The sequence below is a fragment of the Zeus faber genome, assembly GCF_960531495.2.
Source record: "Zeus faber genome assembly, chromosome: 18".
NCBI classification, from domain to species: Eukaryota; Metazoa; Chordata; class Actinopteri; order Zeiformes; family Zeidae; genus Zeus; species Zeus faber.
The window spans coordinates 6,299,008-6,312,585 of record NC_137210.1 but is presented as its reverse complement, the minus strand read 5'-3'; the positions used below and the strand labels follow the sequence as shown (position 1 = coordinate 6,312,585).

The 13,578-nt window shown below is 43.9% G+C and overlaps 1 protein-coding gene across 1 annotated transcript in view; it reads left to right on the top strand.

Moving 5' to 3' along the window:
- Window positions 1–7,586, top strand: part of LOC307244373 (aryl hydrocarbon receptor-like) — a 32,614-nt gene extending 25,028 nt beyond the window's left edge. The window contains exons 6-11 of the mRNA XM_080019522.1: window positions 1,314–1,447; window positions 1,554–1,756; window positions 1,870–1,979; window positions 2,395–2,536; window positions 2,824–4,417; window positions 7,342–7,586. Of these exons, the coding sequence (XP_079875648.1) occupies window positions 1,314–1,447; window positions 1,554–1,756; window positions 1,870–1,979; window positions 2,395–2,536; window positions 2,824–4,417; window positions 7,342–7,494 (2,336 nt within the window). The 3' untranslated portion in view covers window positions 7,495–7,586. The remainder of the gene's footprint in view (window positions 1–1,313; window positions 1,448–1,553; window positions 1,757–1,869; window positions 1,980–2,394; window positions 2,537–2,823; window positions 4,418–7,341) is intronic.
- The last annotated feature ends 5,992 nt before the right edge of the window (window positions 7,587–13,578 follow it).

The following is a 13,578-nucleotide window of genomic DNA, read 5'->3' as shown; positions in this document are numbered from 1 at the left end:
GAACAACCACTGTGCACAGAAATATGATTTAACTCCCAACGATGATCCGCCAATATGCAAAACAGATTACACTCTCGGGAGAGGAGATTACGCTGTATGCACTTTATACAATAGTTCTAAGTAAGCGAGAGACAGTGATCCGCCTCTTCCCTGCATTTGCCGGGATTTGGCTTGAGGCCCATGTTCTAAGTTGTCCTTGCATAGAAACTGTGGTTTTTAAACTGGGATGGTTCCTGCTACGTTTCACACGCCCGTGGGGTGTATTGATCCGGTTTGAAGCCAAGATGTATTCCTCTGTCTGCTCTGCTCCGCTGAAGCCTAGATTGATTGGGATTGGGGTCATCCCAGTGGGGTCTATGGTCCAGGCTGTATGGTATACACCACCACAGAAGAACACTGAATACAAACTAATTGTTTTGGCCATGGATCATGGTTCATGGACAGTAGCCAACGCCTTTGTAGTTGGCAGCTAGCTTTAAGTGACTAGTGAGAACAAAGAGCAAGAACGTACAGTTCAGGCATTTAGCGATAAGATCGCTCGGCAGGTCGGGTCACATGACTGCATAATCTTCACCTTGGCTTATGAGGTGAAGTGGTCCCAGATCTGCACTTTAAGGTACTTAAACTAAAGTAAGGCCTATGTGCTGCTTTTGTGCTAAGACCCAACCCACAGCCGTGACCCAGCTTTACACTCCTCCACCAGGGGTGCTGTCCCCCCCCCCCCCCCCCTCCACCCTACTATGAAAGCAGTCACATGATTAAGTCGGCCTTATCATTGGGCCTTCATTACATAAGTGCATTTTTAGGCTGCGGAGCATTCAGCGTTGCTGAGGAAAACGGCAACTTTGCATATGCCCAAAAACAGACTCAGAAGGAGGATGATGCTGAGACGTTGGACCTCATTCATCTACCATCTCATTCTAAATAAGAACAGAGGCTGGGAATTACTTAAAATGTTCAAATACTGATACCCCGAATTTGTTACCAGTTCTTACTTTGCACTTTTGCTGCATTAAAGGCTATATATTATTTTTAAATTAAATGTCTCATTAAATTATATAATATTATTATAATTATATAATTATATTATTATATAATTATATAGATAACACTTACTATTAGTCCATAATATTATTTTTGTCTCACTGACGTTGAAGATATTAACTACTAGATATCACAATTTGAAATCCAATGCTTCAAATACTTTTGATACTCTAATAGTATTGATGCAATTCACTCAAATTCAAGCAGAGCTTCGCACAAAGATGGATGATTTAGAATGTTTTATTCATGTTTTTTTTTTTTTTTAACAGACATGGAACCTGAGAGTAGCACAGCCCTAGTCACCTACAACCCTGAGCAGCTTCCCCCAGAAAACTCCTCCTTCCTGGAAAGGAGCTTTGTGTGCCGGTTCCGCTGTCTCCTGGACAACTCTTCGGGCTTTCTGGTCAGTATTTCAGTGGCAAATATCTAATATGTCTGTATTTAGCTGGCTTTGAGTGTTTTAAACAATTGAACGGACAGATTTTTATTACATTCTTTTGCTTATTTAGGCCTTGAACCTCCAGGGGCGGCTAAAATTCCTGCACGGACAGAACCAGCACCAAGAAAACGGGGGCAAGGTGCCCCCCCAGCTGGCCCTTTTTGCTATAGCTACTCCTCTCCAGCCGCCCTCCATCCTGGAGATCAGGACCAAGAACATGATCTTCAGAACGAAGCACAAGCTGGACTTTACTCCGATGGCGTGCGATGCCAAGTAAGATTCCTCCAAAATCATTCCGATGAAAGATGACATCTGTTTGGAGATTTGGGACACTTCGAGTGCTGTCTTTTATGTTTCTGGAATAAGTCATTGTCTTTCTCTTACAGGGGGAAGATAGTCCTGGGCTACACCGAGGCTGAACTGCGTGTGCGAGGATCCGGTTATCAGTTCATCCACGCAGCTGACATGTTGTACTGTGCGGAGAACCACGTCCGGAGTAGGTTTCCCTCAAGGAAGTATAACATACAGTGTACCTGTATCGTATGGTGTCCAAGCTATAGTGATAGCTAAATTTGTCATCCAACGACACTGTCCAAATCATTTTGCTGTGGTGGAACTACTGCAACGCCTGCTATGACCTGGTCAAAGATGTTGGTCAGAGAGTTCAGACAGCTTTTCCAAGTAATCCCACTGGATTACGGTCCAGATTGAGCAAAGCCGCAGAGCAGCTAGCGGAAAGGATAGGAGGGCCCCCGCAAATCCACTGCATGAACCCAGCATCGCAGATGATCCATACAGAAACATAGCCATGCAGTGAGATGCTGCTGCTATTATATGCAGTAGTTGCTCTTCCTATATTAAAAAACATAACATTTTTGTGTTTGTGTGTTTTGTGCGTCTGGTGGTGGTAGTGATGAAGACCGGGGAGAGTGGTCTGACCGTGTTCCGGCTCCTCACTAAGGACAACCGCTGGAAGTGGGTCCAGGCTAATGCCAGGCTGGTCTACAAGAACGGCAAACCGGACTACATCATCGCCACACAAAGGCCCCTCGTGTACGTTTTTTCTAACCAACCAAAAATAATGGTCTGCCTCAAATACTTTTATTGGAGAGGATTTTCCATAAAAAGGCTTGTAAACCTTAGTTACCTACATTGCCTTGCAAAAGTGCCTAACATAACTTCCGTAATATACTCTGAGTAATATATGTACATTATGTATTCTGAGATCCCATAAACTCCATTTTGTGTCATTTTTGTCATTTCCCAAAGCATCATACCGTGTATCTCATAGTATCATAGGTAATGCTACAGATAACAAATGTGTTTTTCTGTCTACGTAGTGAGGAAGAGGGAGGCGAGCACTTGCGCAAACGCTCCTTGCACCTGCCTTTCACTTTCGCCACCGGCGAAGCCCTGCTCTACCAGTCCAACCATCCCATCGCAGGCTACAGTGACGGCAGCCATGATAAAAATGGCAGCAAGTCCAAGAAGAACCGGTCAGACAGGGTGGCCAGGGATGGACTGGACCCTGGCTCCCTCTTGGGGGCACTGATGAGTCAGGATGAGTCGGTGTACGTCTGCCAGCCTGCCCAGGAGCCCAAACTGTCCTTCCACAGTAGTTTCTTTGGAGATCAGATGGGCTTCTCCGATCCAGAGCCCTCTGACCTGCACTCAGCATGGGATGAGCCAGGCAACGGCATTGTGGCCCCTGGACTCCCCGAACCAGCCCCAAGCTTCGACCCACTCCTTGCCACCCTTGACTCCCTCTCCCTGGGGGGCCAGGGCTTGCCAGAGGCTGACGAGGCGGGTTGCTCCAATGGGGAGCTGTTTGGAGCCCTGGAGGGCCTCGGGCTCAGTGCTGAGGACCTGGAGCTGTTGCTGTTGGACGAACGCATGATCCGGGTTGAGATGGACCCGGATCGGGTGCCCAGCTTGGACGACCTGCTGACAAACGATGAGATCCTCTCCTACATCCACGACTCCCTGGAGGCAAAGACTGAGACGGCGGAGGACAGGGGACCGGTGCCTCCAGCTGTTACCTTCGCCGTTCCCTCCACCGCTGCTGCAACAACCACAATATCGCCACATGAAAGTACCCACACCAACATGCACAAACATCTCCCTCACCATAAAGCCCCCTTGGTGGGCCAGACCCCGATCGTCCAGCTGTCACAGCAGATGCAGCAGCACCTCAGCAAGAGGCCTGGTAAAGTGTTGCATGACTGGGGCAATCAGAACAACCACTTGGTCCATACGGTGGTCAACGGAGAGCTACTGGGCCACAGTCAACCAGTGGCCAATGGACAGTGGACAGCCCAGGACATCCTGAACAGTGCAGGGATACAGGAGGGACACTGTCCCACATCTCAGACTCTGTTCAATGGCAAGGCTCCAGAGCTTGATGAGGAGCTCCACCAGCATCAAACGCACCAACACTACCTCCAGCAGCAGCAGCAGCTTTCCATCAGGACGCAGAGCCAGCTTCTGCAGCAGTGTCATGCGGAACAAAAGGGGGCGAGCAGACGCAATGTTCCGAACACAGAGCATCCAGCAGGCAAATCCCATTGGGAAGACTTCGGCTTCGGACACCCGGGGGACTGCCTCGCTAACGGCCAGGCGCCCCATGCTGACACTTCAATAGATGCTTGCATGGATTACGGTATGTCCGACATCGAAGGGATGCAGTACACCCTCAACGGAGGCAGTTTATATGGGGGGGCCGAATCCACAGTTTTGTCCTACCAGAGGATAAATCACAAACACCAGCAAGAGCAACTCCCACCCCCCCTGGCCCAGGTGCTCTCCAGCCTGTCCCAGTGCCCCCCCCCAAACGCCACCCTGGAGCAGATCCTAGGGGTGGGACAACCCTGCAAACAGCTGGACGCTTACGGGATGGTTGCCATGGACATTCCCCATGAACCCAATCACAGTAAGGTGAGGAAGCTCCAATGAAGATTACTTTGCTGCGTTTTATATGTGTCAGCGTATTTCCAAATAATTCTCACAAACTTAAATGTGATTCAAAGGCCTCAGCGTTAGACAGGTTGTCATTTGATGTAAAATTGGGATACCTACAGTAAGAAGCTTATCTCTTCAATGTCAGTGAGACAAAAATGAAACTGAAGGCTTGCATGGCAACAGTAAATATGTCATGTGATTTTGTTTTTTGTTGAGTCTTGAGCGTGAATCATAATCACATTATTTCCAATACTGGTATTCAAAAATAATATTGCTTTTTAATAAAGTATCCTTTAGGGACCTACAAAGGTAGCATTGATATCTAATATTAGTGGTTAGTCGCACATTAGTAAAGTGCTGATTTTACATAGGAGAGCATTTCTTGACATTGTTTTCTTAAATGTGTCATTATCACCATTATTGATGTCATCATCATTCTAAGTACTAGTATGAATCTTGTTATTTACCTGTATATTTTTAGTGGGTGATGAAAATGCATGTGTTTTGTTTTTTTCCCTCCATTTTCACAGTCCTTGTGTTAATTTGGAGTCACTGGGCTGTATTCAAAAAGAGACGAGACATGTTGTGCAGCCAGCATCCCCCCCTTCCCTTATTCTCATCTCACTTGCTCTTGCTTTCAATTGGTGACCTACAAACTCGCTCTTCTACTATCGGCCTATTAGAGCGAGGAGAGGGAGGGTGCAGTGGGATCAGAGAGCCAGTGGTTGTGTTCGCTGATGCCTGGGGAAGAAAAACACACAGTATTATAAGTTCAAGAGTTGACTGCTGTGTAATTTTTGTTCCCTCTCTTTCTCTGTCTTCTGCAGAGAGTGAATGTAAGAGAATTCAATAGGACAACAGTATATACAGTATAGGACTCTATACAGGGCAAGGACTGTCATTTCGTTGAATTAATTGTTGTTCTGCAAAAGCAGTAAAAATGAATAATATACAACAAAAAAATGTATTTCAAAGGTTGCATCCTGGAATTTATTTATTATTTTTATTACTTGAAGAATAAGGAGAACCTTCTTAATGCACACATAGCTATTCTAAATCCAACATTGAGCCAAACACTTTTATTTTATCATCGATCAAATGATCATTTGAAACTATGTCCATTTTAGATCTAACCTGCTGTAAAATGTATATTGTCGAATATGTCAGTATGTTTTTATTGTCAAATAAGAAAAACAATAAATGTATGCAACATTGTGACAATAATCACAATTTGTTAAAGAACTGTAAAAAAAAAAGTATTTATATATACACACTACTCACAAAAAGTTAGGGATATTTGGCTCTTGGGTGACATTTATGGACAATGTAATTTCCTCATCTCAAACAATTTATTGAAACAAAAGCCAATAACAGTGGTGGGTTTACCACAACAAAAAATGTCAATGTCTCAATAACTTGTCATGTGCCCTTGAGCATCAATTACAGCTTGACAACGACGTCTCACGCTGTTCACAAGTCGACTTATTGTCTGCTGAGGCCTGGCACCCCACTCTTCTTGAAGGGCGGCCCTCAGGTCATTGAGGTTCTGGGGGACAGAGTGATGAGCCTCTACATGGCGACTCAGCTGATCCCATAGGTTTTCTATGCGATCCAGGTCTGGAGAAAGTGCAGGCCACTCCATTTGAGGTGCCCCAGTCTCCAGCAGCCGTTCCCTAAGGATGCGACCTCGATGAGCTGGAGCATTGTCGTCCAGGAAGATGAAATGAGACCTGTGTTGTTCATGCAGGAGCACAATGACTGGATTAATGATGTTATTCAGGTAGTATGGGCTTGTCACTGTACCATTCACAAAGTGTAGGGCAGTTCCGTATTGACTAGACACACCTGCCCACACTGTAACACCACCACCACCAAAGGCTCGTCTGGTGACACCAGTGGTTGATGCATAGCGCTCTCCTTGACGTCTCCAACATCGTTGGCGGCCATCATTTCTGCCCAACGTGAATCGACTTTCATCAGAGAACAGCACTGAGGCCACTGGTCCCTTGTCCAGCGTAAATGCTCCCTGACCCATGCAAGACGATGATGCCTGTGCCTGGTGGTGTGGTCAGGTATCCTTGCAGGTCGTCTAGCACGTAGACCACGCTGATGTAAATGGTTTTGAATGGTCTGACGTGACACTTGGGTGCCTCTCACCTCCCTTAAATGTGCCTGGAGTTGAGTGGCATTCATCATCCGGTTCCGCAGGGCACTGTTCACAATGAAGCGCTCATCAGTGTGGGATGTGGCCAAAGGACGTCCACTTCTATGCCTTTCTGTGACTCTTCCAGTCTCTCTGTGTCTCTGTTGCAACCTGCTGATGACACTCTGTGACACTCTAAGCTCAGTGGCCACTTCCCTCTGAGAACATCCTGTTTGAAGCCTCACAATGGCGAGGTACTGTTGATCAATTGTTAGGTGTCGTCTTGGTCTCATGATGTCAAAATGTGAACAGCATGATGAAGAGGACTGTTTAAATAGCAATTCTAATTGAACCAGGAAATGTATTGGTCGATTCATGGATCAAACACCTGTTGTGAATTTTGCCGTTCAGCTCCTTGTTGGAGAACAGCAAGTTGTGCAAAAAGTACTGAAACACTGAACAGTTGGACATGTGCATTCAAAAGTTTAGAGAAGTTCAAATTAAGTTCCCCTGTAAAGGTTATAGTGCCTTTTAGGTTCATCCTGAAATTTCACCCAAAAGCTGAATATCCCGAACTTTTTGTGAGTATTGTATATATATATTTAACATAAAACATATGATATAATATACAAATTAAATAAATAAATATATGAATGAATTAATGAACGAATGCAATGGAAATGGAATGCAATTTGCATTCCATTTCTACAATACTATTGCATTCATGACCTCCACCCTCCTTTGACTCTTGTTGCAGATGGAAAATGGCTGCATCCTGAACGGGAACTGTGCTCTTCCCAATGGGAACGGAGCAGCGCCCCCTAGCGGCCAGAGGTCCCAGGTCCCGGTCCCAGTCCCCGACACCCTCCCCAGCCTCCCGGACTCCCAGGCCACAGGCTTCTACCTCTGACCGGAGAGTGGGTTGAGGGGGGAGTCTGTGGAAGGCTGTGACACTATCAGACCTTGGAGCATCCAACAACAAGACTTCTACTAGACAACATGAGAAAGAGAGAGAGAAAAAAGTGCTGTAGTGCTTATTTTTTATTTTATTTTATTTTTATATATAGTTTTTGTTTTCTTGTGAGTGTGTGTGCACGCTCTGTGTGTGTGAGAAATTTTCTATTGTAAGTAATATTATCATTTAAGTCCTTTGTTTACAACAATGCAGTCAGTGTCAGTTGGTCGAGTCTTACTCGTCCCATTCCGAGGATGACGGAGAAGTAAATACAAGTTGTTTTTTTGTTTTCTTGTTTGTTTGTTTATTTTCAATCTGCTCTTCCCAACACAAGCATAATAATATGCTTTACTGGGACAACCCCACCCAGTCATCCCCATCACCCCATCTGAGGTTTGAAGATAGAAGTTATGCAACAGGAATGTAACCTTTATTTTTTATTTTTTATTAAGTCTGTAGTTTATTTGTCGCACAAAGAACAATGAGATTAAAGTCATCGATGTCCCGGGGGGGAAGTGAACAAAAAAGTATAGCATAGTGAAATTAAGGTGAGAAATATCCTGCACTTTATTTCAACCCCCCTTATACACACACACACACACACACACACACACACACACACTTTCTCCCAATTTAATTATATATGTATTGTTTTATTTTATGTTGTTGGTATCGTTGATGATCCTGTATCTCTGCCTGATTTTTTTTTTCGCCAGTGCTAAGGTCTAATTTTGTCCAATTAATACGAAACACTTGAATTCCAATTTCAGTATTTATTAATATTGTTCGGACAAATTACCAAGTCTTATTTTCCTTTTGTTTGAAAGCACGTGACTTAAAACAAACGTGTGTGATTGAAATGTGAATCGCTTCCAGAATGACATTATTATTATTATTGTTATTAATTTTTATTATTAGATCTCAGTTGGGGAATTAATATAGGCACAAAACTAAAACAAATAAATAATAATAATAATAATAATACAAAATCTCCTGTGGAAGGATACAATTTTGAATGTTTCATGTACATAGGTATGTAGGTGTTTTTGGGGGTGGCAGGGAGTGAAGTTAGAACTATTTCATCATGAACGTGCTGAAAAGAGATTTCCATGTAGCTGTTCCAGTTCTGTCAAAACTATCGGTATTAAATGTTAATGTTATTATGTTTATCCATTGAAATGTGATACATGAGTGGTGACATGTCGGCTCACCCCCCCCCCCTCCCCTTTTTTTTCCTACAACAGAAATGTTTGATATATTTAATATTGCTGGATGTGACCTATTGACAACGTGATGAAGTGTGTGTGTGTGTGTGTGTGGGTGTGTGTTGGTGGGTGGGTGTGTGTATGTGTGTATATATATATATATATATATATATATATATATATATATATATGCAGACTCTGGTTTTAAGAAATACAGGTATGTACATAGATGGACATCTATTCACTTGTTTTAAGCACTATTTTTAACACTGCTGCTTATCGAACTCCACATGTTGACTCTGGTTTTTAATTGTACATTGTAAATAACGTTCTCGGCACAAAAACAACTGGACTCTTTACGTCAGTCAGAGAAAAAAACAAAGAAAAAACGGTGCCATACTGTACTACTGAGACTTGTTCAATAGGTTAGAACTTTGGAAAGTTTGAATTTTGTCTTTTTTTTTGCTTAGCCACAATTATTTTAACATGGTAAAGGGTAACATGATGTAGATGTTGCGGCGACATTTTTGAGACCCCTGAACGTTATTTGACTGCTTGTCTAAAATGTATTATTTTCATCCTTTTCAAAATAAAGGATTTCTGCAATCACGTTGGAAAAAAGAAAGAAAAAAAAAAGCCCCAAAATCTTTCCGGAAAAAGTTTACATTTTTAATGGGATTTGTCTTTGATTTCAGATGACACATCTGATGTCATCTGAAACATCTGATTCCTACCGCAAACAATGCAGAGTGAAAAAACAAAGTGGATTGTTATTCTTTTCTAAACAAGCCAAATATTAGCGCAGAGATTAAATTAAAATATTTCCTTATACAAGTCTGCTGAGTCGAAATACAATGTGGTGCATTTTATATTTTTACATAAAAGTTATTTGTCTTGGCAAAGGTCAATTGCATAAACAAGATTAAATTGGGCTTTACACCAGATGTGAAAACGCACTTGACAGCCGGCTCCTCCCCCCTAGTGGCCCTCGGGTGAACTGCGTCTGGGTTTCGCATCCCAAAATATTTCAGGGGAAATATGGGAGCGTTCTTATTTTTCAGTGCAAAAGCGAATAGTTAGCTCAACTGGACATTTACCATTTCCCATGAACGAAAACTCACTTTATGTAGTGTTTACAAAGTCACAACAGTGTCTTCATCATGGGTCTCAAACTCACGGGGCCGATATTGACATCAAAGTTTAGTGTTAGTGCGGAACCGCCTGTTTTTCTCACGCGCACCGTTTTGCTGAGTCGTCGCGCGAGTCGTTGCCCTGGGCGTTTTATTATTACTTTGTTATCACGTATGGGCTCCCATAGCTCAGGCTCGTGACAGCTTCCGGTGGTGTTTGTTGACGAGTTAGCCCACGCAAATTAGCAACGTTAGTCACGTGGTTGAAACGTGATCCCGGTGTGACACCAAGTGGAAGGAAAAAATATCCTGTCACGCAGTGCAAGGTACAGGGGACTTAGGAAGTGGACGGACTCAACAAGAGTAATCGGTGACCTCATAAAGACAGCAGAGTGTTGCAATAGGAAAGGGGAAAGGATTACATGGATAGCAAATAGCATGAGATGGGAGGCAAGAACAAAAGCCAAATGGTGGTTGGAACCTGAATATTATAAAGAAGAAGTTATAGATTATTATTACAAAATAAATAAAGACAAGGAAAAAGGACAGATATGTGCGATTGCAAAAGAAAACAAATTTACCAAGAACAATTTAATCACAAAGAGCAAGAAATTAAAAGATATAAAACATGAGACAATGCACTTGATGTTAGGAATTAAGACAGGTGGAGTAACATGGACATATCGGTGTGAAAAGCTCTTCTCCACCATGAACTTTACACACTAATACAGAGATTATTTTTAAATGGATATTTCCTCCCTCCGTTCAAAAAAAAAAAAATCTGTCCACACGACCTTCGTTTTACAAAATATCTCGGTACGCCCGGGAACACATAAAACGACTACGAACGCTGAAACGGTCTCGAAATGATGCAGCTGCAGCAATGCTAAGCTAAGTTGTAATCTTGTAATGAGACCTAGCAGTGCTAACCAAACGTAAACAAACCTGTATATATCCGCCACTGTTCTTGGTGTTCATTCAGGCGCATGCTCATTACACAAAGCAACAATGGGCGTGCGCGAATTGATGTGTGACGTAATCATTTCCTCAAACGCTCTGTTTGGGTGAACTCACGCTGTGTTCCATTCGCCTCAGAAGTCGGAGCTGGGAATGATGTCACACCCACAACACAGCCTCCTTTGTCGTGCTTGCACTTACAAAACAAATACGGGACCGCGGAATGGAGCGCTCCTCTGGGCGTCCGCAAAGATGTAGATATTTCACATCCACATAGATTTAATAAAAAAAAACAAAAAAAAAAACATTGTTATCATCACAGCCGTGACTACAGATTTCACTTATTGTTTATGCGCGGAGCAGCCATCTTGGATTTAGAGGTTTGGGTTGGTGAGGTTCTTCAACTTCAGGGTGCGTTCCAGGTGAAATTTCCAACTGGGAAATCAGAAATTCTGACTTCCCAGTTCAAATGGAACGCAGCATAAAACGCCGCCAGTGTTGCCAGATTAGGGGAGGTGGGAGTTCCGCCTAATTGGGCTACTTCTTATCATATCGGGCTGGAAGAAATAGCATTGGGCAGGTACATACAATTTGGGCTGCTTTGTGAAGTAACTGGCGGGTTTGTTTTCTTTTACAAGAGGGAGAGATCATGTCGCCGTGCCCCGTTCCGCCACAAAAAAAACCCCCAAAAAGCTGTGTTATTATTGTAGATGGATTGTATTTTACTTTGTTTCCTCATTGAACGACATAAAAGATGCACCGTGAGTTTCGGGGACGGGGTATTTGGTGGATTGGGCGGCTATTAGAGTGTGGTTGGGCTAGAAATCAGGCCGATCGGGCAACACTCAACGCCGTTTGCGTCTGGATGAGAGGCCAGAACGTAGAGGAAAATAGAAAAATATATGTATTTGTGTGGACAGGGCCGAAGTTATTGCAATGTTATCCCAGGATGCGTCTGTGCGTCTGTCTAGCTGCGGGCATTGAAACGTAATGGATTTAAACCGTTCTCATTTGTGATGATTAAATTCCAAAATATAATATCGTCTATCCAGGAAAAGTAAAGTGAGTGTTGAGAGCAATGAAAGCATAAAAAAAAATATGGTGCAATAATAACGTTTGTAGTAGTTTATTGATCAGTTATGTAGCATTAGAGCAAGAGTGACGTTAGCCATCAAAAGCCAACTGCTCATGCCGTCTCAGCAATGTAAGTATTAGAATAAGGTAGTAACGAGTACAAAATACACAATAAAAACACAAAAAATCAGATAAGGGAAGGTTTAAGAATGGAATGAAGCAGCCAAATAGGTAGCAGCGATGTATGCGAGGGATAATGTGCTACTGAATGAAATAATGCAGTGGAACAGATTATTGATTTGAAATGATTCCATAACTAACTTACTTCTTAGTGTAAATTCAAGTCTTCCGTTGTAGTTTCTGAAGCATCACAACATGTTAACCGTGAGCTCGTGTTAGCATTAGCATGTAGGCAGAGTGATGAGAGGGGCGTGAGTGCAGGCAGCGAGAAGTGGTTGCCCTTGACAACGGTCATTACTCAGAAATAACTGACCACTGACCGCTGCTATTGACCAGTCAAAATGAAGTAGTCCACAGAGCTGTGTAACAAGATGCGATAAAGTGATCCACTTCTGGGGCAATCAGAGAAGGGAGCACCAAAAAGGGCAGCCCCTCACAACGTAGGGTAACATTACCCAATGTGAAATGTTTTGAGGATCGGCCATTTTAAAAGCTAAGTGATAGCCTTGCTCTCTCGCCTCGACGGCATTACTCCTCCGCCCTTGTCAGACTCTGCCTTCAGTCTGCGCTAATGCTCCATGATCAACAGGCCGCCAGAGGGGAGCGGCAGCACAGTGATGGAGGAGGAGCGGTCACAATATTGTGACTGTCCTGCTGCTGCGAAAGACCACGCCTCATCGGGCCGCGTCGCCAAACATCAGCGCCGGCTTGCCCTGTGGTTATTCACTGGAGCGAGCAGCGACGTCTTGTTACGCCCCGTCATCCTGCACCCAATCCAAAAACAACCTAAAAGTGAGCAGGGGCTGAGGGATGACTTCGGGTTTGAGACTCCCGAGGCCCGCTCAAGTTCCGTGAGCTGCCATTACAACTATTTCGGTACAAGGACGATGACGCATAATGCACAGGAAGCAAAGTATGTGGTTGTGGAAGCCACAGACAGACACAGGTCAAGCCTCTTTTTGACAAAAGAATTCAACAAACAACCCAAGGTGAGTGACTCCCGTGCTGCTGTCAGAGCAACGCCCGCACAATTCAAGAACGCTCCCGTTGACAAGGTGCCCGCTTGAACCAAATTAAATATAACAACATTCAAGGGGACAGATGTGTGTGTGTGTGTGTGTGTGTGTGTGTGTGTGCATTGGGGTCAAACCGTGTCCGGCCGCTACTACACAGCACATCTGCGTTGTGTCAGGGTGTGCCCGTGCAATCCGCTTCTGGGCTGCAAACCCCACAGCCAACCCAGTGATGAGCTGTTTTTCCATAGGAGTAATCCCTATTTTTTCCCACAGTGCGTACATAATCCGCAGTATGGAGGAAATACCATCCCAGCCTCAAGCCGCAAGGCTGACTGACATTAGTATTGGGAATCTACGCTTACATCAACTTCATACCAAATGGCAAGAATGAAGGTGGGGGAGAGGATGTGGCTGTGGGATGGAGGAGCGTACTCCGATGGTAACAGTGTTATCTGTTGGCGTAAGCCTATTGTTAGC